Source organism: Dendrobium catenatum, unplaced genomic scaffold, assembly GCF_001605985.2.
Source record: "Dendrobium catenatum unplaced genomic scaffold, ASM160598v2 original_scaffold_268208, whole genome shotgun sequence".
NCBI lineage: Eukaryota > Viridiplantae > Streptophyta > Magnoliopsida > Asparagales > Orchidaceae > Dendrobium > Dendrobium catenatum.
In genome coordinates this window covers 333,875-361,069 of record NW_021586606.1, presented here as the reverse complement: position 1 = coordinate 361,069, position 27,195 = coordinate 333,875, and the positions used below count along the sequence as shown (strand labels likewise).

The window sequence follows — 27,195 nt, the reverse complement described above, 5'->3', positions numbered from 1 at the left end:
AAAGCGCAACTAAAGCGCAAGTCAAAAAGTGCAACTAAAGCGCAAGGTGACGCGGCAAATTTTTATTGGCTGTCCGAACTTATCTTTTGGCTCCGGTCACCTGACCCAATAATTTGCCGTGCCACGGAGGGCTAACAGAAATTAGTACGGTAAGACGGTAAGCAATAACCCACCATCACTGTTAATCTCGTTGCTCAAAATCCCGTTATCGACATGGGAGCCAAGGGGGTAACGGGATCGCACCGTTACCTGATTCTAATGACGCCGATCGGACGGTTACAGTGATTCAAGAAACAAATCCATCGTGATTAACAGCGTGATTAATGAGCCGCTCGAGACGGAACTACGTGCCACGTGTGAGCAGTGTTGCGGTAGGTTGATGCGGGCCGGGCCTACATGGGCTCCCACCGGGCTCAGTCATGGGCCGCCACAATTCATCATAGATTTGTCGATCTCATCCGCGCCGTTGCTTTCCCGCTTCAGTCTCTCTTCTCCATCGCCCAGCCTCCGGAAATTGTTTCTATAAAATACCTCCGACACTCCGCTGTTCGCTGTCGGACCTCGTCGGCTCCATTCTCCGTTAGGTTTGTAGGATTTGGACTCTGGACTTTGGGTCGGATAATGGCTGCGAGCTCCAGAGGCTTTGCGCCGCAGCCATTAGGCTTTAGAATTAGGAGGGTGAGAGCTTTCCCTCCGCTGCAAGGCCCGCGAACGCTAGAGTTACGAAGAAGGAAAGTTCAAGAAGGGATCCTATACTGTTGCTCGGACTCGGAGATTCGCAAACTTACGCAGCGGAAGAGCCCTGCCGATACGCTCGAGGAGTGGCGACGGATGGAGCTGAAGAACAGCCCCAGGAGATTCCGGGCGAGAGCTATGCCGGCCACGCCCTTATCTTTCGCAAGGTTCTTCATCGTCTTCTTCTTCTCTTTATCTCTCTTTATTTCGCTTTCTGTTTACTTCCGACATGATTAGGTAGTTCTTTTATCGATCGCTTTGTTCATGAATTTCTCTTTAAATTATTCTCTCCTATGTACATTTTAGTGGTTTTATTGATCATACGTGAAAGCTAGGGTCTTCATGGTAGGCCTGGTGAGTGATAGGAATTGGAGATTTGATGTTAAAAAAAGGCGATTTTTTTTTCCGACTGGAATTAGGGACGTTTTAATGATGACATCCAGCCTACCCCGTCTTCGAGAGCTGGTTCAGAGCACTATGTTACAGATCACTTGGTGAGCTTAGTTGAATAAACAAAACACTAATTTAATTTCATGGTTTGGTGGTTGAGGAACCCATCGTTTTTTGAAGATTGTTGGGTTGGGTTATTCCCTGAACGGACTTATAAGAAGCTTTTGATACTAAATCACAATGTGGTTGAGATAAGAGATAATTCATGGAACAGAAGTAAGCTGAAATGCTTGGCTTTTCACAGAAAAAAGTGTTAAATGGTAATAGAGATGATAGTACACCAGAATACTTAATAATAGGCTCTGTAATTCGTGGAAACTGACTGTTTTCTACTTGAAAGTTGAAATCCATGAAAAATTAAGGCATCAACCTGAAATTAGGAACTATATTCACAAAATGTACTTGTCATTCCAAATGTTTATTTAGAAATGTCTGATAAGGCATTTGATATGTCCTTTCATCTCTTATCATCTGGATTGATTTTAGTTATCTGGTCAAATAACCTTTCATACAGAAGGAATCTACTCACCTTTCAGATTGTGATGACCAGTGCACTATATTACCATGCAAGGAAACTTTTGATGCTTTCATAGACCTATGTTGCTAAGGTCATATTCTATGTTTTGAATGTTCTCCACGTTTACTGCTAAACACTTTTTGAAATTTCGAGTGCAGAAGCTATAGGGTCTTCCTTCCTAATAGTAAAATCGATTCTTCTCTGTTGATTTCCTTTTCTATGCATTCCAAGTTATGTATTTTTTACGAAATTTAGTAACATATCAGCGGATTTAGCACCCTACTGTGTATTAATCATTTATTTAAGAAAAATAACTATGTAATCGTCAATATTCTCTTAGTATCAACTGTGGAATATTTTGGGAGATATTTTTTGGTACATTGATGGATAAATCTTCTTTCTCTGTGATCTTTGATTGATATTATGTTTTTATTTTGGTGCTTTTGATGTGCTTTCTTATTATTTTTGTAGGTCGAAAGGGCTTTCTAAGCAGAAAGACTTTTATCCTCGATGCAACAACCCAAAGAACAATGCTCCTCAATCTCGTGATACTCCACCTGAAAGAGGTTTGTTCAACTATTGAATAATGATGCAATGGACCTTTCTTATCTTTTATTAGCTTAATCCCTAAATTATAATACCAATGCTATATGCTTTGTATGAGAAATTCATTTTTGAAACGAGTCATCTTCTGTAAACCGTATCATGTGCAGTTTAATGCATTAACATGGAAAAAATATAAGACATGTAAACTACTCTAGTTTGGCTTTCTGCTCACTCTACTTGTAATTTCTAAGTACGCATATTTTTTTTTTTTGAAATCTCTCTTATAGACACTGGTATTGGTAGTGAAAAGGATTGGGGAATCAACTTGTTGGATGAGCATGTTAATGAATCTGGCATTAATCAGGATGGTAGTACATGGTATCAAGAAAGTGGAGAAGAACGTGGAGATAATGGCTACAAGTGCCGATGGAACAAAATGGGCGGCCAATCTCATGACGGTTCTTCAGAATGGAAAGAAAATGTATGGTTTAACTTCTATAATTCAAAGTTGATAATCGATTTTCTTGTATTTTTTGTCCTATACGAAGTACTTCTCATCTACATTAGGAAAAATTGTGAACAGACAAAGTTTTTAGTAATAGAATGTCATTTTTGTTATGAACATTGAACTATAAAAGGCATTGCTTCACTTCCCAACCATCCTGGGGGTGGGAATCCAAGACTTTTTTGTTTCAGTATTTATATTAATTGAATCTATTGGTTATGATTTTGGTTTTCTTGTTTAATTGCTTTCTTAAACCTAACTACGAAAATAAGTTCCTCTTCCCTGTGCATAGCCCTTCCTCCTTTCCTTTTATGTTATTAAATAATGGATGCCAAGCATACAATAGAACTCAATCGGAGATTTCAGTATGAAAGATCAAAGAAGAACTAGTTATTATGGAATATCAATTAGGATAATTATGGAAGGGCATTTTTAGTTTTTCTTGCCCTATTATATTAAGATTCCCAAGGAAATTATATTTGGGCTTGAAGTTACTTGAACAAATGCAATATGATAATCATTTAGTTTATTTGTGCTTGTAATATGATTGCATGTTTTGTATATATATATATATATATATATATATATACAACTTATATGTATTATATTAAAAAAAATATTATAAAAATATTCTAGAAACCTATTGAAGTGACTTTGAAATGGAGGGAGATGCAATGATCTTTTTTGGAATAGTACGTGTAGAATTAAAGTCATGTTAATAGAAGTTAAAACTAACGTTGTAGCAATTTTTTTAGCTCTTGCTTATTTTTTTCTCAAAAAAATTCTCCTCAACCCTACCTAGTGACTTTGTTTTATGGCAGATTTACTTAGACAGGTCAATTTGGCTTCATAATATTGATTGTGCCTTTGGTGGCATGGGCAGCTCGGCTATTCAATCTGTATAATTAAATTTCATTGTAAACATTACTTCCCTTAAGCTTGCTCTAATTTACATATGCTTTATCAATTAAAATTTTTAGATCTCTAATAATACTTGTTTATCTCATGTTTCCCAACCACTTTTCTTATTCATGTCCCTTTCATTATGCATTCATAAGAAATTTAGGGGCACATTTAATGCATCTAGTATGGAGAAAAGTGATAAGGATTTAATGAGTTACCATAATTATACAAAAAAGTATGAGCCGCTCATTGATTTTTTTTATTTAAAACTTCAATTCTCAAACAACAATACTAAGTGGGAGAATCTTAACACCCTAAAAATGTATGTATGTCGGTTTGTGCTTATGTAGGATAAGTAGGTGTTCAGACTAGAACCTAACCTTTGGCATAGTTTTATATGAGTATTTTTATAGGTGATGTCTATGAATATTTACCATATTACATAAAAAGGCTTCTAGGAATTTGTTTTCATGCATGCATTTTCTGCATTTAAATTATATTTTATCAGGTATGTTAAAACTCAAGCGTGAACTCATCATGAACAAGAATGATGCAACAAGAAAGTAAAACACGAAAGTGAGCAATTAAGAACTAACAAAAAAATAATAAATTTTATGTAATTTGGCTCCAAACATGTCTACATTCATGGGAAAGAACAGAGGATTCAATCTACTAGACACACAAAAGCCACAATAATAGTTAGTGTACACAATAAAGGAACACCTACCAATGCCTTTCTAAAACCTAGGCACACTATACTCAATCAAAAAAGAAGCCCAAAGAAAAATCTGAATTACAAGATTACCTCCTAAAAAGATACCGACATCGAAGAAAAAATAGCCCAGAACGTAGATGCTTCTTGTCAATGTTGAACTCTACAACAACTGTCATTAGAGAATTCAAATAAGGTGATCATCTTCTTCATGCATTCCACGAACCCCCATCGGATAAGGTATCTCATTATTCTTCATATATTTCAAAAACCTTACTGTGATAATATTTCACCCAAGTATCCACAATCGGCTCACAATTTTAGGTCTCGAAAGCCTCAAGGAAACCAATTAAAAATTATACTTGCAAATTAAGGTTTCTCGGTTATTCACGCACATGTTCCAAAGTGCTCATATGATTCCCAAGAAAAGGGGTTCTCATTGTAGTGCGCAAAAATGTGATTGATCTGTATGTAGAATCATGGTTATTTGATTTCCATTAGGAGTATTTCAGGTATATTAGATAATAACAAATGAAAGATTATGTCATGCCTGCTCCATTGAAGTATACATATTTGATGTGAATGATTAAATGTCTACGTTGATCCTATAAAATGAGCGTTGTACCAACTCATTAGCAGCTTGAGTAAATTATCAATAATATTATGTCATTTATGGGTTGGCTTGTGATAGGAATTTGTCTTCCACATAGCAAAACAGCAAGAACAAGATAAAACATAGGAAAAATCAGCAAGAAAGATGTTTATCTCATCACAACAAACCAAGTACAAGTTGATCTACTATTCAAGAGGTAGATCGACTCTCCACAAGCCCTAGGCGCCGCTAGGAACAACTCAAAATACAACTACAGTAAACACATAACATGCTCAAATAAAACAACCCTACTAACCCTCGTATAAACCTTTATACTTCTCTCCTTATTTTGAATTCAAATCGGCCCAAATCCCTTAATAAATACCCCTTACATCTTTCCCAAAGAGCTCCTCCCCCCAAAGCCTCTTCTCCAATAGATGATAAAGGAGGTCTAAGGCCCTACAGGAGAGCAAAAAGGTTATTGATTTGTTGACAATACTCCCCTTCTAAAAAGTCACCTTTTCCTTAAGGTGTAAAGAGAGAAACTGCTTCTGGATGGTATTGTAGGGCTCTCATGTCGCCTCATACTCTGGTAAATCTTCTCACTTGATCAACACCTCCCCGATCCTCTTGTCTCCTTGGCACACCCCTTTCACCTCCAGTGGTTATAATATCACTTCCATATCCTTTGATGGTGAGGCTGGTAGTATGGGAAAGGTTTTGTGAGCTCCAATGGCTTGTCTCAATTGCAATACATGAAATAGGTATGGATGGCAGAGGTCAGTGGAAATCATAGGCGATATACTACTGCGCCAATGTACTCAACTATTTCTTAGGGCCCAAAGTAGTGGGGGAAGAGCTTCTCATTCCTTCGTTGAGCCTAAGTCCTTTGTCTGTAAGGTCGGATCTTCAAGTAAACCCTATCCATAACCTCAAACTGCATGTCTCTCCTATGTCCATTTGTCTGCTTCTTAATGATTTGTTGTACTCTCCATAGATGTTCCTTCAACTCTGCCAAAATTCAGTCTCTTTCTTCATGTATTGCTCCACTTATGACACTAGCGTGTTGCCATGCCCATAATGTATTAGATGAGGTGAATCTTTTCCATATAGGATTTTAAACTGTGTTGTCTGGGCTACTGTATGATATGAAGTGTTGTACCAATATTCTGCCTAGGCTAACCACTTGGCCCACATCTTTGATGTATCTGATAACAAGCAATGAAGATAAGTCTTCACATTGTGATTCACCATCTCCGTCTAGCCATCTATCTAAGGGTGGTAACTTGTACTTCGCTTCAAGATACTCCATTGCATCTTGAATAACTCCCTCTAGAAGTGGCTCAAAAAAACTCTGTCTCGATCGTACATAACGGCCTTAGGCATGCTATGCAAATGGACCACCTCTTTAATAAATGAGGCTGCCACCGACATCGCTGTGTATGGGTGGCGTAAGGAAATAAAATGAGCATATTTGCTCAATCTGTCCACCACCACTGGAATCACAGTGAAGTTCTAATCTAGGTAGTTCTTCAATGAAGTCTATAGTCATCTCTTCCTATATCTTCTCAGGTAATGCTAACGGCTGTAAAAGACCACTTAGAGTCATGGCTAGTTATTTGTGTCTCTGGCACACATCACAACTAGCCACCAACTCCTCTATATCCTTTCGCATGCCCACCCAATGTAGTTTCGCTGCCATTCTATGATATGTTTTCTGAACTCCTGAATGTTCCCCAATAGTTGCGCCATGAAATTCCTATAATAAGTGAGGGATGTGTGGTGATGTCCTCGACAGTACAAATCGTCCATGGTATAGCAACTTCTGACCCTTCAAGGAGTAACCATGATGGCTATCCTTGTCTCGCAGTAAGTCTCTTCTGATCTTACTTAGCTCCTCATCCTACTCGGTCTCACACCTCTAGGCCTCCCAATCCAACACCATGGGATCAGATAGAGCCATAACCCGAGGATCTTTACTATGCCTGGAGATAGCATCTGAAGCTTTATTTTTCAGCCCGGGATTGTACTGGATCTCGAAGTTATAACCCAACAACTTGGAAAGTCAGCGTTGATGCTCCTCTAGTACCATCCTCTGTTTTAACAGGAACTTCAAACTTTTCTTGTCAATCCTAACTATGAATTGTCGCCCCAATAGGTAAGGTCTCCACTTCTATATTGCTAATACTATTGCCATCAACTCTCTTTCATAAACTGGTTTCAGCTTGGCCCTCGCAGTCAACACCTGACTAAAATAAGCTATGGGTCTTTGACTCTGCATGAGAACTGCTCCCAACCCAGAGCCTGATGCATCAGTCTGCACTACAAAGGGTTGATTGTAATCTGGTAGTGCTAACACAGGGAAACTCGTCATGGCTTTCTTCAGCTGCCCAAATGCATGGGTGGCAACCTCCCCCCATTTGAAACTAACCATCTTCAATTGCTCTGTCAACGACCATACTATAAAGATGTATTCCCTCACAAACTTCCTGTAATACTCGGTTAGTCCCAAAAACCCCCCAACTCCTTCAGGGTTTTGGGTAAAGGCCACTCGAACATAGCTTCTATCTTTGAATGATCTGTAGCTACTCTTGATTTAGACATCACCCTTTGTCGTGCAAAAAAACACTTCTCAAATTGGCATACAACTGATGCTCCTTCAATGTTACTAATATGACCCTCAAGTGCTCCACATGCTTTGTCTCAGAACAACTATACACCAAAATGTCATCTAAGAAAAACAATAAAAACTTGTGGACGTCTTGGATCTGATGTACATGGCTTGCTACGATTTTCGTAAATGTATTTAGTGGTGCGTTTTGATAAATTTCTCATCATTAATCAGCCAAATGTTAATCTGATGAACTAAATCTGTCCTATTTCTTCTGGCTATAGCCTATGATAGAAGAGTCCTTTTGGTATGTGGAACCAATTACTTGCTTATGTTGAAGATAAAGAAGAAGATTTATTCTTTTTTTAATGACAGTTAGAACGGGCAAATCTTTCTTTTGTTTTGTATTCATAATTTGTATTGCATTTCATCTCCATAATAATCACCGTAAACCTACCAGGTGAATGCATTTACCTGCCTTTTTTTTTATTTGCTTGGCAGTGGTGGGAGAAAAGTGATTGGACTGGATACAAAGAATTAGGTATGGCAAACAGCAATTTTTTTTTTTTTTTGGCAGAAGTTGTTTGAAGAGCATTTGATGCCCGCAAATTATTGCATTTTATAGAAAATTTAATTTTTATATCGAAGTAATTCTTGAGCAACAACCTTTTGTAATGTTACTTTGTAGCAATTGTAGCTCTTATACCAGACACCATTCTAAGTAAAAAGTTAAATGGCGTTAGTCATTCTGATTTATTATATTATTGTTTCTCAAATTCTGAAAGGTGGTATGCATTGTAAAGCTTCCTTGTCTAAAATTGTGTTATTGGGATACCAACACTAATTATTATGATAATTGTGAAAATAGTAGCTTTACTTTTATCATTTGTTGTCTCATTTATCTTTGCTATTGTGATCCTCGTGTTGTCTAACTTTCATTTGACGAAAGGAATTGGAGAGAATTGGTGATATTTTATTCAAATATTTGATAGGATTTGTACAATCTTAGGAGAGTTTGTAGTAGAAAACATATAAAATTAGGGAATAATAACTACAATAGTCGATGGATTGATAAGTTGATAAAATTATAGTTACAAAATAATTATAATAGTGACGTATTGATGAGTAGGCAGTAGGGATTAATCTTGCAAATTTAGGAAGCCTTTTCAATTCCTATGTAATTTATATGAATGAATCAAGTCTTCTTTTGCACTATGGCCAGCTGACTCGTAAGTGCTATCCATAATTGCTTTACAAATTGTAGAGTGACGCTTCTCTATTAATAATGAATGAAAGCTTTCTTTTCCATAATGGAATTTCATTTATGTCATGTATTTGTGTTTATGTGCTCAACATTTATTTGGAGGAATTTTTTATAATGAAATTCTATATCATTATAGGTGCCTTATGCATTGCCAAGAGCTTATGACGTCTTTTGGCATATTTAAATTTCCATTGCTCATTGTTATCCCAATTTATTTTTCATGAATATTGATAAATCATATTATACACTCATATTCTTGAGGTTATGTAATGGGTAATTCCTACATGATTCTCTGAAACACTTGTCTTTATATCTCAAGTAAATATTTTTAACATTTGAGCAATTTTTTGACATACTTATCTACTTTATTTTACTAGGTGCAGAGAAATCTGGAAAAAATGCTGATGGAGATTCATGGTGGGAGACATGGCAAGAAGTTCTCTACCAAGATGAATGGAGGTTGAGTTTCTCAAAACATTAAAATTCAAACGTTGTATTGCCTACATATGATATCATTATTGTGTCTAATACAAATTTCATGTGAAATGCCTAGTCATATACCCATGATCTATTTTGTGAGAGGGTTAGTTTTGATGATGTTTATTAAAAATACTTGACATAAATACATCTGAAAGGCCCAAACATATTAACAATTGCTTGAATAAAGAGTCAAGGTTATCAAATCTAGAGAAATATGAGGATTGAAAGTTCTGATAACTTCGGATTCTCAAATGGCGAAAAAAAATTTTAAGACATCTTGGTCTGGATAGTTGTAAGAAACTCGTAGGACTATACAAAACATTTTAACTTAATGGCTCATTTAAGCATATGTTGTAAATATATAGCTCTTTTTAAGTTATTTACTAGCATAAATGTCCCATGTTTAGATGTAAATGTTTCTACCGTCCTCACCTAAGGTAATTTTTGCCTCAGCCATTGCAATTTTCTAAACGCTTAAATTCCTCTTTCTTTTCTCATTCTATTACTGTAATTGATGATAATTCCTTTGTGTATGAAATTATGAAATTGGCGAGTATTAGTGGCTTGAGACCTGATGAGTTAATTTTAGTTTTCATAAGGCCCTGATCGAAGATTATAAAAGGGAAAAAATCATTTTATTTTATTTTTCTAGTTTTTTTCCCTAGTTATGTTTCCTCGACAATGATACCAATATGAAAAACAAAAATTATGTAAGTTTGCGAAAATAATTTGCTCATATATCCAGCTGACTGAAGTTTTTCTATGGAATGCAAGCTTAGGTATTATCTTTATTAGAGGATAATTAAAAATCATTATCTATCATTATATAGTTTCCTTAGTTATTTTTCTACATCTCATCTTATAGAACTTATCTATTCTTGCCTGTGGTCCTCTCCAATCAATTCTTATGATAATAGTTATGGTTATATCATATTTGTTTATCACTTCACTTGCTTCATCTAGCTTTACCACTTAAAGCAAAACTCCAACATTTTCTCTTGTTTCACCACCTTTAAATCTTTTGTGGAAAAACAATTCCAACAACCCATTATATCACTCTATACAAAATTTTAGTGGTGAATAAATGGCCTCTCAAATCCTTCCTTGCCTCTATAAGCACCCCCACTTCACCACACCTCCCTACACTTTGGAACTAAATGGCCTCTCAAAAAGCATCATCATCACCTTGTTGAAGTCGGTCTTACGCTTCTTCATTTTGCTCATATACCACTTTCTTTTTGGTCACATGCTCTCTCCACCATGGCATAACTTGTTAATCACATGGCATACCTTATTAATCATGTGCTAGCTATAATTCTCTCCATAAAATCCACATTTGAAATATTATTTGCTATACCCCCTAAATATGCCAAACTAAATGTCTTTGGGTGTGTCTGCTATCCCTGGATTTGACCTTATGGAACTCATAATAGTATCTTTTATGTTATTTTGAGTTTGCAAGGGAGTATTATCATGTCTAAAGTATTACATGTTTTGAAATTTTTAATATAGGAATTTGCACATATTTGCTTGCAGAATGATAATTGAGGAAAGGTGTACTACTTTCTAGTTCTTTCTCTTTTCTAATAAGAATAATGAACGACAATGATTTGGATGCAGATAATCCAAAATGTTATGGTTTCTAGCATCCTTTTACTTACTATTTGGTCTTGAATGTGACCTATGAAAGTCCAAAGAATATTCTTTTAAGTTTTTAATTGCTTTTTGTTTGTAGGCGCTTGATTCTGTTGACTCACTGGTCATGTGATCGCTATGACAGTTTGGTTCTTAGCATAACTACTACTTCGTTTTTAAAATTGACTCGGTTACTTTTTTTAAGTAGAATTGAAGAGAACATGCTTCATACTATATTATGATGGCATTGGGGTCCACAATAAAAATACAAACATAATAGAAATATTGAAATAAAAAATAGAAAGAAAATTGGAGCATAGAAAAAAATTGAATAAATATAATAAAAGAAATTAAATTAAAGTGATAATTTAAATAAATTAATCAATATGGATAATATATGGATAATATAGTCTATCATGCGTGTAACAAGATAAAAAATAAGATAAATAAAGAAATAATAAGCGACTAAACACAATACGCAATAATCAGAGATGTTTTTTTGTATATATCACAATCTTGATCTTTTCCCTTCCTTTATTTGCCATACATTGTGTAGATACTAATAACTTTTGCCGATTTTTTATTTTTAGGTTTATTATTCTCTAAGTTGTCTGATGACCAAATCTAACTTATTTACAGATATAACTTCAATTTTTTGATATTTTCAATTCAAAATGGGATGGATTTATTAATTCTCTCCATATTTTTATTCTTACAGAAGCGTCAAACTTTTTTTCCTAATTTTTAAGCTTGCTATTAATAGCCATGTTATTAGATCATAATTATAGGCTCAGATGCAATTGAACCTGACAAATCATGAAGCAATATCTCTTCACGTGAAGCACTTCCATTGTCAGATCCTTCATGTGTTTGTTAATTTGTTATGAGTGTACCTTGACCTTCTTGGTGGTTGCAGTAATCTTGCAAGGATAGAGAGAAGTGCTCAGAAGCAAGCAAAATCTGGTTCAGAAAATGCTGAATGGTATGAGAATTGGTACGTCTAAGTTATCGAACTTTCACTATTAATTACTTTGTTTTAAGGATGTCTTTTTTCAATGCTATCTTAATTATAAAATTAACTTATTTCTTAGGTGGGAAAAATATGATGCTAAAGGTTGGACAAAAAAAGGAGCTTACAAGCATGGAACCCTTAATGATCAATCATGGTGGGAAAAGTGGGGGGAAGAATATGATGGCAGAGGATCAGTAAACAAATGGTCTGTTCATTGTCATTATTCTTTATAGTTTTCTGTAATTTACTCGTATTTGTTATAAAATTATTCTTTTATGGATGCTATAAGTTAGAAGATGAACATGGTAGATGTTTCTCTATATGAAATCTAGCAATTTTCGATGGCAAAATCTGTCGGTAAATAACAAAAATCCGGCAACAATGGCAATAATTTATTTTTTGGGCGGATTTCATTTGTAGACAAAAATCTCCCTCGCAACACTTGTTGCCATTCAAAAAAAACTTTGGAAAAAGTTTTTCATTAGATTTCTGGTGGAAGTTATATTGGAAAGGACAAGGAAGAAAGAGAGTGTTGTTAGCCTAAAAAATTCGTTGGTTAAGAGGTTACCTTGTGGAAATTCTTCCCAAAATTTTCAAGCCAAAATTTTCATGAGTCTGCCAGAAATTCTGGAAAACAACCCTCGTCGGCTCCATTCCCTCTGACATACCTTGTGAAAAATTCGTTAAGGATCATAAATGTATCATCCTTAACGATGAAAAATCTACCAAACACTTGTACAAAAAATCTGAAAAAAAAAGTATAATTTCTAGAATTTAATCATTCAAATCATCACAACATATCATTTCATCACAGTATATTATTTCATCATAGCAGAATACAATAGAAAGTTAAGACATTTTAAAGCATAAATATTGATTATGAAATTGAAATTAGCTTGTATCAATTCATTTAAAACATTAATGTATAAATGATTGTCATATTACAAACATTAATTATATTTTTTGTAAAGCCATGTTGTGATGTGTTAGAGGACTGGGCTTCATAAGCTATGCCCTATGTCCTATGAGCTTAAAACAAATTCTCCCATTATTCTTTTGTCCTGCTACTTGGGTCCATAAACTGAAGTCTACTTGTTGGGTTAATCCATTTGATGTTATCTCTTCCTACAGATGTTTGACCCTATGCATCTCAAAGACATGTATGCTCATTTTATAATAGATTAAAGTTAGCAATGATCATATACATTTCAATAAATTGTATTTTTATTAAAATGTTTCTATACTTATGTAAACTTGTAGAGATATACTGTCAAACCTTTTTTGGTCCTCTTCGTGTTGGTAAGTGTGGGCATGCAAATCCAATGGGTTCTCTTCCCCAAATATCCTTCTATTAAAACATCTTTATATATATATATTATATATATATATAATTTTGTTTAGCCATCTAAAAAATTATGATGAAACTGTGAAAATTATGATTTAAATATTATATTTGCATGCATATAAGTATATGCTTAAATTATTTATCTTGAATTTGAATAATTCTTGAATTAAAAAAAAGTTATGTTTCTTTAAATAGATTAATAAATCTAGTAAAATATGATGAAAAAAAATTTTCTATTGCATTTAATACATTACATTTAGACTAGTATGGAAAAGTGTCCGATCTATTAATCAATTCATTCTTTTTTATCTTGCAGGACTGATAAATGGGCAGCTCAAGCTAACCTAGGCACCAAATGGGGAGACAAGTGGGAGGAAAACTTTTTTTCGGGCATAGGGTCTCGCCATGGGGAAACATGGCATCTATCTCCTACTGGTGAACGTAAGTCTGTGCTTTTACATGATTTATAATAACACGTCAAGTAAAACATTTACTTGCCCCTTAACTTCTATGCATTTTATGCGGTTTAACTTATTAACTTTTTAAAGTACTGTTGTGGAGAAACGGATCTTCATTTTAAGCATGTTATTGGAATGTGATATTCCTTGTTCACTTCTACTGATGTATAGAAGAAGATATCCTGAAAAATTTGTTTACATTTATTCTTATTTTGGAGATTTATTGTTCGTATGTGATCAAAACAATTAATTTACTCTTATAACAAAGCAACGACTTGCTTTAGATTTTGTAAATATCCTACACTACATTACACATGAAAAAAGGATCTCTTATTGTTCTTTCTGTCTTAGACGATGAAAAGGAAACTCTTCAAATAATTGTAAGTTATACATTTGTTTCTTAATTATGCTTTTGTATGCCAAACTACACCAGCAATATGCGTCATCCGTAACATATAAACATGCATGTGCATCGTGTGAGTTACAAAATATATCTAATGTCCATACCTTCATATATATATTTTTAAAACTATTTTTAAAATATGATTAAGTCCATACCTTCAGATATAAAATAGATTTTCTTAATGATTGGGGTTGTTCAACATACCTTCTTTTTATCTTGTGCTCTTCTTAATCCTATCCACGCTTGCTATTTCTCTCTAGTTTAAGCATGTTTAAATCCAGAACAATTGCTTCATGTTTGATTAATCTCAAATAAGTTTTTTAGAGCCCAATCACTTTAAAGGTAGTTTCTATCCAGACTGGAACTCTAAGAGTATATTTTCATTTGCATTCTGGGAGTGATTGTGATTGGATATGATCCAAGCCAAACTACAATCTTGAATGAAAGATGACGCTAGGAGCAAGAATAATGCTTCATCTCAATTTATGTTGGTTGACCCGAATTAGCCTTGATGCAAGCCATTATTTATCCTAATTCAGTTTGGTTCACAAAATTTGACCTCCATTTGCCTCAGTTAACTTAAATGGTTTGAAACTCATGGCCATAAATGAAGAATATGCTAGGCTTTTATGTAAAGCTTAATACTAAGGCCAGTGCATATCAAAATAAATGCCGAGGCATTTGAGATTTTTTAGTCTCCTAAGTGGTTTATAATGGCATATCTATAATCACTCATTGAAAATCTAAAATGATATATCCAATATGTTGAGCACGTTATTTAGGGTCTTGAAGGACAAGAGTTGATATATATATATATTAAGGCAAGAAATTGAAATAGGCAATTACAAAGAGATTGAAAAGTAACGCACTCCCTCTCTAGTCTCTTTCTCAAAATTCTAAAGTTCTTTTAAGTACTCTCAAAAACTCCATTTTAGCCTCTCTACAATCTTCCTGAAGGAGAATGTTAATTTGAAAGGAGGCAGGAAAACTCTGTTATGAGAAATCAAGAATTTGATCCAAAATTGGTGACATAATTATGGCACGTATTCTGAAAATTGATGTTCGGATGTCACTTGAGCTACTTGGCGACAAATCATTCGTCAAAAGAGCTTCATGGCTCTTGGTAGATGTCCTTCTTCAGAAACATGGCTCCTCTTATCCTAACTCCAATTGAAAACAATTGAATCCTCTTAGGAACATTTCGATCATCGTTCTTTGATTTCTGATTTCTGGTTGACCTAATTACCATTCTGGTTGAATTCAAGTTTAAATTATCAACCCAACTATTATTTGGTTTGAGTTCAGGTTGACACAAATAACTTGAAATAACTTAAAATTAACTTCATTATTATTCAAGCTCCGGTTAGGTGGATTTGAGTTTTGTTAATGTTTAAACAAGTCATGTTTGAGCTAATTAGATTGTGTTGATTCAAAAAAATTTATGATCTATATAATAAATTGATTAGACGGGTTGGATTTGAGTCAAATATCTTGGCCATATAATAAAAGCGTTGGGTTCAAATCAGGCAAATTTAGTTTGTTTCAGTTTTAACTTACAGATTTGTTGACTACTATACAGTATTTATTTTCTTTTACCTTTCAATCTACTCTTTATACACACATTGAACTGATGATTATATGATTTCTTTAATCTCTCACACACACGCACCGCATATTCATCTGATGGATATGTTATCTCTTTAACGAACATTGATGATCTACCTTTATTGTTTTTGTTCTGAAGAACATATAATCAAATAACTAATTGTTCTGTCAAATGCCTTAAATCTCATATAATACTACTTTCATTTTAATGCTTCGATTATTAAAGTTTTTCCCCCTATTTTCTGTTAGAGCAAAAACATATCTTTTGAATGGTCTTCTTCTTTTTTATTTATTTTCAGGTTGGTCAAGAACCTGGGGTGAAGAACACTTTGGAAATGGGTACGCCCAGTTTTTTATCCGATAAACATAGTGACATTGTATTATCAACGTGGAGAGATCTTGTTGTTAAGCCATCATTAGTCTTCTGAATGTAATTTCTTTATTGTATTCAACTGCTATTTATAGGTTTTATGGTTACAGTTGCATGTACTGCACAACCAGATGCATTCTGTCAACTATTATAATATATTCTTTAACTACCACAACAACAACAACAACATCAAGCCGTTATCCCACTACGTGGGGTCGGCTATATGAATCCTTTTTCTCCATTGTGTCCTGTTAAAAGTCAAATTCTCATTTAGATCTAATAAAAAAGATCATTTCTAATATTTTCTAACCAAGTCTTTTAAGGTCTACCTCTATCTTTTTTAACATTGATCAAATCTAATACTTCTACTCTCCTAACCAGGTCATCGAAAGGCCGCCGTTTTATGTGACCAAACCATCCAAGGCGACTCTCTCTAATTTTATCTGCCAGTGGAGCTACTCCAACCTTTTCATGTATATGCTCATTTTTTATCCCGTCTTTAAGAGTAAAGCCACTCATCCACCTGACCATCCTCATCTGCAAGACTTAACTTAATATATGCTTCTCTTTTAATGGTCAACATTTTGCACCATAAAGCATTGCAGGTCTAACCACCATCTTATAGACTTTTCCCTTAAGTTTGAGTAGTACTTTTCTATCACACAAGCCCGATGCATTCCTCTACTTCAATCATCCAACTTGAAATCTACTAATAATATCCCCATAGACCTTTTCTATCATATAAACCCAAGATATCTAAAACATGTACTCTTATTATTTATTAATGACTTGATCGTTCAAAACCACAAACCTTTCACTAGATCTATTACTATTAAAATTGCATTCCATGTATTTGGTTTTAGATCTACTCAAGCTAAAATCTTTAGACTCTAAGTTTGACCTCCATAATTCAAGCTTACCTTCAAGTCTCTCTTCAACTCCCTCTTTAGTCTTATCAACAAGAAGAAAATCGTCAGCAAAAAACATAAACCATATAACATCCTCTTGCAAATCTCTAGTAAGAATATCAATGACTAAAGAAAAAAGATATGGGCTTAAGGTTGATCCTTGATGTAATCCAAGTGATGTTTTTTTTTTTTTTTTTTTCTCTTGCAAATCCTATTTTAAGTAATGTTTTTTTTTTCTCTTTTCTTATTCTATTCATGTTAACGTGAATGTAGCATGTATCACCTTCACTGCTCTTCTGTCTATTCTCCTTGGTCAGAAATTTGGAGATTCCATCCATAATGTCAAATTCTATTACTGTGCCATATGTTAATTTTCTGCACGGATATGCTTTTATGATACTAAAGAGCATTTATTCTTTTTGCCTCTGTTTTGTGTGAGATGTCTGCTGGTTGCAGGTGATAGGGTCTTTAATCTGTTTGACATTAAGATCTCAGATAAATTAGAGCATCTGTCTTGAGAGAGATTGTTTATCTAACTGAAGCTGTCTTTGTTGAAATGTAAATGTTCATTAATAATGCACTTTGAAAGTTGTCTTATCATTGATTTGTCGGTTTATCAATTACAATTTATAAGATGATTAGGAGCATAGCTTTGTTATTATATTCTCATTGTTTTCAAAGTGTGAATATAAATTCTGCTTTTTGCATGATTTACTCATTATCATTAGCCTTACCCCAAATACTTGGGTTCATTCCTATTTATTATTTATTGAGATGTTAAATCTATTTTACATTTTTTATGCATTCTATCCGTATTATTTTTATCCACCTCTTTTGACTTCTTAAGCTTTTCACATTAATTTTATTAACTCATCTTATTAGTTTATCTTTTACCCTCTATTGTACATGCTCAACTCATAAGGATTATTTTTGAACTTACTGGACTCAAATAATTATCTATAGTTGACTAAATAATTCAGGATTTAATAAAATGGCATCAATACTCAGTTATGCTTTTATGTAATTCATTATTGGACAACAATGACAATGCAAATAAGCATGTTACCTATAATAATAATTGAGTGGTAATATTGAAATGCTGTAAAAAAAACAAAGATGAATGTGGAAAATTATCATTTAGGTGCAGCACGTAATGGTTAAATTGACAAGGGAAACGTAATATAGATAGGAAAAGAAGCTTTAAAGAGCTGAGCTAAAACGGCTAGGAGGTGAAAAGGATGCTAAACTACTGGAGGTGTTTAAAATGATATAAATTAACAAAAAATAAGCTCTTGTGACTCTTTATAGGAATTTATTGTCAAGAATGATTAGAAAGCTGACAGTACATGTATGGAATGAAGCAAACCAACTTGAAGAAGAACTCTTCTATAGTTCTATGTTATCCACACCTTTCAACGAATGATGCTTCTAAAGCCTTGCTAATATCTAGATTGGATACTTTTGCTTTATAATTCAGTTAATCGAATCCTCATTGAAATTTAATTAGCATTTCTGAATAATAAACTCAACTTCAGGAAGGTGCACAAATACGGCAAGAGCACAACAAGGGAAAGCTGGGATATTGTGGTGGATGAAGATACCTACTACGAGTAAGATTTTCTATTTGCTTCGATGACTTATCGTTCGAATTTGAAGTTTAATACTTCGTTTGGGACGGTTTTTTTACCGCTTCTTAAAATTGCTTTCTAGTATAAAATTTTTAGTTTTTATACTAAAAAACTGTTTTAAGAAGCAGGAAGAAAGCCATCCCAATTGAAATCTAATTCTGAAACAAATAGCCATCTACCTGCATTGCTTTCTTGTTGTTTCTGAGCCCTGCTTTATTTGCTGTGTTTTTAAGGTCCGAGCCTCATTATGGATGGGCAGATGTTGTGCGTGATTCAACTCAGTTGCTATCCATAAAGCCTTTGGAAAGACCACCTGGAGTGTTTCCTGATATGGATTTTGGGTCATCACCTCCAAGGCCACCTGGTCCACCCTCCACCGGTTCATAGAGTCCCTGCATTTTTTTTTTTAATTTGATTTCAATTTTGTGATGAAAGACTCGTATTGTTTTAGGGGTTAGAATGAACTTTTTTATGATATTTCATTCATATGTTCATTTATTCTTTTGTAGGTTCCTTATGTTGCAAAAAGCTGTGTAATACGTTTTTTTTTTTTTTTTCTCTTTTTGGCTGTAACAAGAACTGCTTTGCTACTTTGAAAGTAATTTATCGTGTAATCTTGTAGAGCACTGCTTTGAATTAAATACGGCAGAGTAATCAGCAGGTGAATATTGTAGCGAGCTGCTCTGCCACTATGGTTTGATAGCTTAATTATTGAAGAATGAGCACTGTGGGACTTTGGCTCAATTATATATGTAATGTGATAATTAAATGAATTGGCGGAGCTTAGAAATTCAGCATGCATCGTATTGGATAACTTTATTTGCTTGTTGAAGATTGTTTTGTCAAATTTGTGAAATTTATCTCATTTATTTGCAACCTCAGTTTTTCAGCCTGTAAGTTTCAAGTAAATCTAATTGTGGGCTTCAAAAATTTGTACCCTAACCTCTCCATGGCCCTTTTCATTCTTCTTCGGGTTGTCGAGGAGAGGTTTGACGCTTAAGTTCCTAGGTTAAATTTTAAAAGGCAGATTGAGTTTTAAATAAAACACTAATGAGAGATTTTACCCTCATTTTGCGCGGACTATGATTTGGGTTCTGGTTTATTATAGGTGTAAGCTCCTATAGTTAATTCTCTCTCCTGATAGTGCGAGGGAACTTTCGATTAAGGCTAGTCATCAAACATAAACATTGTATCCGGTGCATAGCAGCAACATGATTTAAGTACTTGAAAAAATAATATTTAAAATTAGAAATTTCATTATATTGTTCTTAAAGTAGATGGTGGGGGGAAAGATGATGAACTCAATTAAGATCTCATGGTTATGTCGTTCTAGGCCATCGTGGTCTCTAGTCTACTTGGTCAGAAGAGTTAGTCGACCCAACCTGACAAAAGGATTATTATTGGCAGACATATGTTGCTTTGTTTAGGGGTATCATGTAGACTTAGGGTGAATTCTTGTTTAAGGGTACAAATTTGAATCCATTTTAGCTAGCAAATGACTTTGTGTCCTATCGATTATATCATATTGATTCATTACTCAATGATTTGAAGTCGTTAGGGAACATATGAGCTCTGACTATGATCGTAATATAATAGTTTCATTTAGTAGCAAAATCCCTCGATCAGAGAGTACAAGTCATAACAGTTTACTTGCGGTGTCATTTGGCGGCAAAATCACCGGTTAGATGATGCATGTCATGTCCTTCTAGCAAGATATGAATTGAAAATGAATTCTAGTGATATTCTCGACTAGACATTTGCTTTTTTTGAGCTAAAGTAATTTTCATATATGTCCACTTCAACAAAATGTATCGCAAGGTGAATGGATATTTTGCTTTAAGTATTTTGTGTTTTATTTTAATTTTAAATATTTTAGATTTTTTGTATCTTTGAGATTTTGAATTTTTATGGGCATTTGGGTAACATTTTTAAAAATTTAGAGTCCCTTCCGTTTGAGATTTTATGTTAACACGGCCATCAACGGGGTTTTTATAGGCAATTTTATTTTTGTTGATTGAACCTTGTCAACTCTATTAATTTACTGACAGATGACCAGGTTCGTATCTAACAAAGTTAGTTGTCTATGTTCGATAAAAATGCCTAACTATTATGTAGATCTAAATATCAACTAATTATTAGAATGATGTGATTTGTTATGGTTTAACAACTAGGTGAATTTGATTTATTTTGATATCAAATATACATAAGATATTACTATTAACTTAATAAAATGGTTTATGATATAACATCTAAAAGAATTTGGCTTATTTAAATCTGGGACCTCTATGTTTAGATGCAGCCTAAGCAACTAAGTATAGTGATCTAAAAATCTAAGTGAATTTTGTTCACTTAGGCAAGAAGCACAAGTATTCACATAGGGTCTAAACCAACATATTAAATGCATTGATTTGACCTAAATACATGATAAAATGATTTAACATAAAACCCAATACAAATTTTCTTAGAAAATAAAAGTATGTGTTAACAAGGTTGAATGCATAGATTTGATATGTACACCCAAAATGATTAGATGATTAGCCTTATAACTTCAGATATGATCGGCATGTTATCAGTGTAATTAAGATTAACCATTTGTATTGCTCAACTCATACATATCTTTCTTTCAACATGTTTTGTGACTCCCTCTTGTAAATTTGCTTTCTTGGTACTATGAACCTTCAACATTTAGCAAACAACTTGATATCGTAGAGATATATTTATTGACCCCTCCTTATCAAAATTGTTAATTTAGCCTTATCAATAACTTAGTGTACTAGAGTTGTCAACTCAACTTATTATAGGTAACTTGGGTTTCTCCTAATTAGCTCCTTCTTATGGCTTCTCCCCATGAAGTCAATGTCTCTTCATACCTTCCCTATGGCACCTTTCCCATAGATCGACATACTAAGGATATCAGCTTCATTCCATTTCCAAGAGAACTCACCATTCTAGAGTAATCCTTCTTGATGTCTTGTTGACAACTCAACATACAAGAACAATCAACTTATTAACTTCTCAATAAACTCATCAACATCCAGCTCCTAGGCACTTTATAATAGTTGATATCTAAGAGCTACCAGCTTGTCAATCTCCTTTTTGTTAAGTTGCCAACAATATCATTGCCTTCTCGATCGCCTTCTTAGTAAGTCGGCAAAGTTTTCTTCATAATTTGGTCTTCTCGACATTAAAGATCTCAACTTAGCTCAATGTACATCTTTTTTGGTCAAGTGTTGACTTCCTTCTCGCCAAGTTATGAACACCTTCTCCGTGCTTTTCTAGCAAGTTAGAGCATCTCCAACCGAAAATCTCATTTTTCACTCCAAAATGCAGTGAAACTCAAAAATGTCATGATTCATCTCCAATATAATTCCATTTTGCGCGCTTCTGCGAAGGTAACCGTATTTCTCCTCTTTCGCCTTTTTTTTTTTGGCAAATCCGGTTCGGTCAGAAAAATCACGTAGGTGAGCAGTGTCACACCAATATTGGCATCGCACTGTTCACCCGTAAGCAAATAGCGGAAGATTTGGTGTTCAGCTAGAGTGTTCGAACGACGTCATACACATGTTTAATGTTTGGTTGGAGATGCTCTTAGTGATGCTTTCTTGAAATCCAATAATTTCTACATGACAAATCAATGGCGTGTTCTGAGCGAATCGCCTTAGTGAGTTGCTAACTTCCCCTTTCTTGGTGTTTTATTTGGACATTTTCTTGGTTCTCCCTCAATAAGCAAACCAATTGATATGAACATTTAAAAAAAAATATGCAAAAAAAAAAATCACAAATAAAAAAAAAAAAAAAAATCACAAATAAACAATAAACTATTCCATTAAGAAGATAATTAGACAATTTCTATTATGTCTACACTCTTGATAGAGAGGGGGAGTAAAAATAAATAATAAATAATTAAATAATTATAAAAAAAAAATTATTAAAAAAAAAAAGAGGGGGACTACTTTGAGCAATATAGGGCACTCACTACTAGAAGAATGACAAATAGATTAAAGGGAGCCTAAGCTCCATGAAGAGAGATTCCACATAGTTTTTTCTTGATGCCCTAACTTCTCCAAAGAGGCTTATATATAACCTACAAAAAATCTCTCTTCTTAGAGCTTAGGCATCTTTATTACCTAAGATTTCTTTCCCCCTCTATCAAGAACTGTAAGCATACAAAAAATTATTTAGTAATCTTCTTAATAATGGGATAAGGAACCTTTAACAAAAGATATAGTTGCTTTTCAAACTAACAAAATTAAATGGTAAGGTAAAATTAAATGCTTAAGTTGATGATCAGATTGGTTCTCTAAATTACATCTATGACAACATACCAACTACCTAAAAATTTTTTTTTTTTTTGGGACATTTAGGCCATTTAAGGCAAACTCACACACACAACGCATACACAAAGACTCGAACCCAAGGCCTCTTAGTTGAAAGCCTAAGCTCTCAACCAACAGGCTAAACTTGATATTTACATGCCACAAGGGCACTTATTTTAAGCTCAAGGAAGATGAACAACTAAGAAACAATGATGTCAAATTAAAATTTTAATATATTTTCACCAAATAATGACTTAATAAGTGACTGCTCCATATGTGGAATTATAATAATAATAATAATAATAATAAATTTACATACATACTACTAAATTCTTGACTATGGTAATTGAAATATCCAACAATCCTGTTTTTTGAACATTTGGAATTTGTCCAAATTGAGTGACTTCAATTGTAATTTTTTTTTATTTTGTATTAAACTTTGACCTTTTCTGATAGAGATGTGGATCACAATAGTCTATGACACTTTTACGAAATACCAAAATGATTCTTAATTATTTAAGATATTTATTTTAATCCCTTAACTTCTTAAGTAGGGACATAAAATATTTCACTACAGAACAAATTTGATCCATATTTAAAATGTCAGGAGATAAAATGGATACTTTTACATAATATGGGATTATTTTTGTCTTTGAGAACAAATTGATGGACCAATCTGGTCATTTTCTGCTAAATTTCATGACAAACATTAAGGGCATCCCCAACGAAAAAACTAATTTTTCACTCTAAAATGCAGTAAAACTTAAAAATGCCGTAATTCATCTCCAATCGAACTGCATTTCTTTCTTCTTTCACGCCCTTCCTGCGAAGGTAACAATAGATCTTCTCTTTCGCACGTTTTTCTCTTCATTTGCACTTGTCTTCGGTAAATTTGGCAACCCATTTTTTTGGCATAGGTGAACTATCACCTACCAATTTTGGCATGAGATCTAGAATTTGATTGCAATGAATGGCATACGGCATACGGTGGTATGCAGTTTAGTTGGAAATGGTCTAAGAGGAATGAGAGGCCGAAAAAAAATCACATTTATTGTCTCAATATATATAATAAAATGTAAAAATCAACGTCAAAACATTTAGTACTACTGGAGAAAAACTCACAGCTGAAGCTTGAGACACTCTAGAAATGAAACTGTAACGGACTAACGGGAGCTTTAATTAATTTTAGCCATATTTTATATCCAATATTGGTAAAAGAAGAGAGAAGAACAGTTACTTTTTTTGTAGTTCATCTAAAATAGGCTCATTACCCTGCCTTTTAACGTGACGGACGTTTCAAAGTGACAAAGGAGAAGAATAATAAATACAAACTGTTTGCCACTTAGCTTATAAACCCTACGATTCACTGTGATAGAATGGATTCCGCTAAATGTCAAATGGAAAAAGCTTCAGTTGAATTAATAACGTACCATCTTAGGGATTGATCTAGATGGTGCAAACGGCCTGTATAATTAACGATTCAATTTGAGGAGAAGCAGAAGCTGTCACTTTTATAATTAAATATCGCATAAAAAACTGATTTTGATTTAAGACAAATAAATTTCTTACCTCTCGTCATCAATATACTATCTAAAAATAAATTTTTTTATAAAAAAAAACTGATTTTTTATCCTATATAAGTAGTTTACATGAAAAGTGAAAGGCATCAGCTCATCTTATCTTAGATATCTAATCTAAGTAAGAAAAATAGTAGCTGAGATGGCTATGTTGAGCTCGAAAAGCTCTGTTCTCCTTCTAATGGTGGTCTTCTCTATGATTTCAAGCTTGCCAAGAGATGCAGAATCTGCAAAAATTCCAGAAATATGGCCCAAATGGTATTGGTGTTTTCCAGATTGTGTTATCGGGCAGACCTGCTTCCACAGAATAACCCAGTATTGCAAGCATGAGATGCCTTTTGTTTCTTTACTTAATTGCATGGTCCTTGCTCTTGAATGGTGTGATCTCAATAATTTCTCTATTAATCAATTGGTTCCCCCTCCGCCTCCTCCCACCGCCAAGTCCTTCAACGGTAACTTCTCATTTTTTTTTATCCAAGTAAAATTTTATACATCCCATTATATTATTTCATGAAAAAAAAAAAGCTTTTTTGAAGCCTTATTTTAACATATCAAAGTAAGATTTTGATTAATCAAAGATTATGTTTTTCTCATATGATTACAGGTATAAATAAGAGGGAGCTTAACCAGAAAGCTACTTTGGAATGAAGAGAGACTTCAGAGAATTAGGCTTCATTTGGAATGATTCTTTTTACTAGTACTTCTTAAAACAGTTTATTAGTAAAAAAATTTAATTTTTTACTAAAAAATTGTTTTAAGAAGCAGTAAAAAAATTATTACAAACTAATAAATGTTGATATAAATCTTTAGCTTTTTTTTTTTTAAGTGTTTGGTTCTTCAAGAAAAGGCGTTTCATTCTCCAAATAAGGATTATTTGTAACGTCAAATCTTTTTTTCTTAATAGAAGACTTAGGTGCTGATGCGGCTGAATGGCATCACTATAAAATTAATAAAACCTTTGCATTTGCAGCGTCCTTGGAGCCTAAACCCTAAACCTTAAAATTTAAGAGCATCCTCTGTTTCGCATTGAACTGTTTGAGAAGTTTTTTGATAATAAATAAATCTTGAAACGCCATGTCTGAATTATTTGAAATGATGAGCTATGTTTTTAAATAAAATATGATGTGTGGTTAGAATTAAAATTATAAGGAAAATAATCATAAATTATTTTTATTTATATAATGAATGATATTCTCTCTATTTGTATTCTCTTTTCTGTTGTGCATGGCAATATGTACTCTACGGTAAGGCAAGTAAATGAAGAAAAGAAAGAGGTGAGGAACATTGTTGATGAGAGATTAGGAAAAAATTAAAGTTTATTTGGGACGATTTTATTATTTTTTTTTAAATATTAGTAAAAATATATATAAATTAAAAAAAATTTAACCAAAAAATTAATTTAAAAAATAGTAAGAAATTTTCCCAAACAAAACTTAAATTCTAGAGGAAAGCAAAACAACTTTCCGGCCATAATCGGTATGAAAAGATAACTTAAATTAAGCATTTGCATTAAACACTACGGCTGTTGCCAAATCTTTATGTACACATTTATTGCACTACAGAAAAAATATCCATTGCTGACTGTAATTTCAACGATTTTGACATATTTTTCGACTGTTTGGAAAAATTTTCCGGCGGTTTATGAATCATCGGAATAAATTGCGTAGGTAATGAAAACCAGAGGCCAATTTCTGACGGTAAAATTTTGAAACCACCAATATTTAACGAGTTTCCTATATTGTTATAAAAATAAAGAGAGAAAAACAGCAGTCCTATTCAAATCCCACTTTTCTACTTTATGATGAATGCATCTCTTTTTTATAAGAAAAATCTTCATGCGGCAAAAGTTGACTTAGTGGAGAAATTGCTGTAAGAAATGCTGAAGACTAATGAATGAATGGCTGGAGTTGACAACTCCATTAATCAGAGAAGAACTCTTCCAAATGGAGTTTCATTCTTGATAAAAAGATCAATATCCATGCCTGAGCTGATGGGTAAAACACATGGGTATCCATATTTTTACTCATTTCATTGCAGGCTATCAGTCCTATCTTTGATTTCAATAATTTTATATATTATGTTTTATGAATTTTATTTTGATTAGAATTTACAAAAGTTGTGATATACTATAATTTTAATCATTATACATATGTTGCTATGAATATATTGAATTTACATAGAATATTTTTATAATTGGGGTGTTACAGAACATTCCGACCTGGAGTTATAACCGGATTGATAGAGCTCTCAGCAGGCTCTTTTTGTTGAGCTCAATCAAAAGAATTGAGATCCGAGACAACAGTGCAGCCAGATTGATTAATATCATCAAATTCCAAAAAACTAATAACACTCTAGCCCTAATTTATTTTGTTATGTTATAATTCTCAATTTCCAAGACAATTGTCTTGCACATAATTTTTAATAAATTTTTGAAATAAGAAGCTATTTTTTTATAGCTTGAACTACTGAAATATAGGCTATCCGAAAACTATTAATCTAATTTTTCAAAATACATTATGTTTATAATAGCCATAACAATTTTTTAAAAAAATTGCTTCCCTTATTACAAATTCACAATCAATTTTAAATGTAGAAAGAAGCGTCTTAGAATAGCGCGGACATC

The 27,195-nt window shown here is 33.4% G+C and overlaps 1 protein-coding gene across 2 annotated transcripts; it reads left to right on the top strand.

Moving 5' to 3' along the window:
• The first annotated feature begins 381 nt into the window (after positions 1 to 381).
• LOC110098540 lies at positions 382 to 19,177 on the top strand. Of its 2 annotated transcripts, none has more exons than XM_020825404.2 (11): positions 382 to 902; positions 2,174 to 2,268; positions 2,536 to 2,729; positions 8,073 to 8,112; positions 9,219 to 9,294; positions 11,867 to 11,944; positions 12,042 to 12,167; positions 13,624 to 13,748; positions 16,073 to 16,112; positions 18,587 to 18,661; positions 18,913 to 19,177. In XM_020825404.2, exons 1-11 carry the CDS (start codon positions 397 to 399, stop codon positions 19,064 to 19,066), a joined length of 1,509 nt encoding a protein of 502 aa, XP_020681063.1. In that variant the 5' UTR covers positions 382 to 396; the 3' UTR covers positions 19,067 to 19,177. The 2 variants fall into 2 exon arrangements, with proteins under 2 accessions (XP_020681063.1, XP_020681062.1); XM_020825403.2 differs by having other exon boundaries at positions 9,213 to 9,294.
• Positions 19,178 to 27,195: the final 8,018 nt, after the last annotated feature.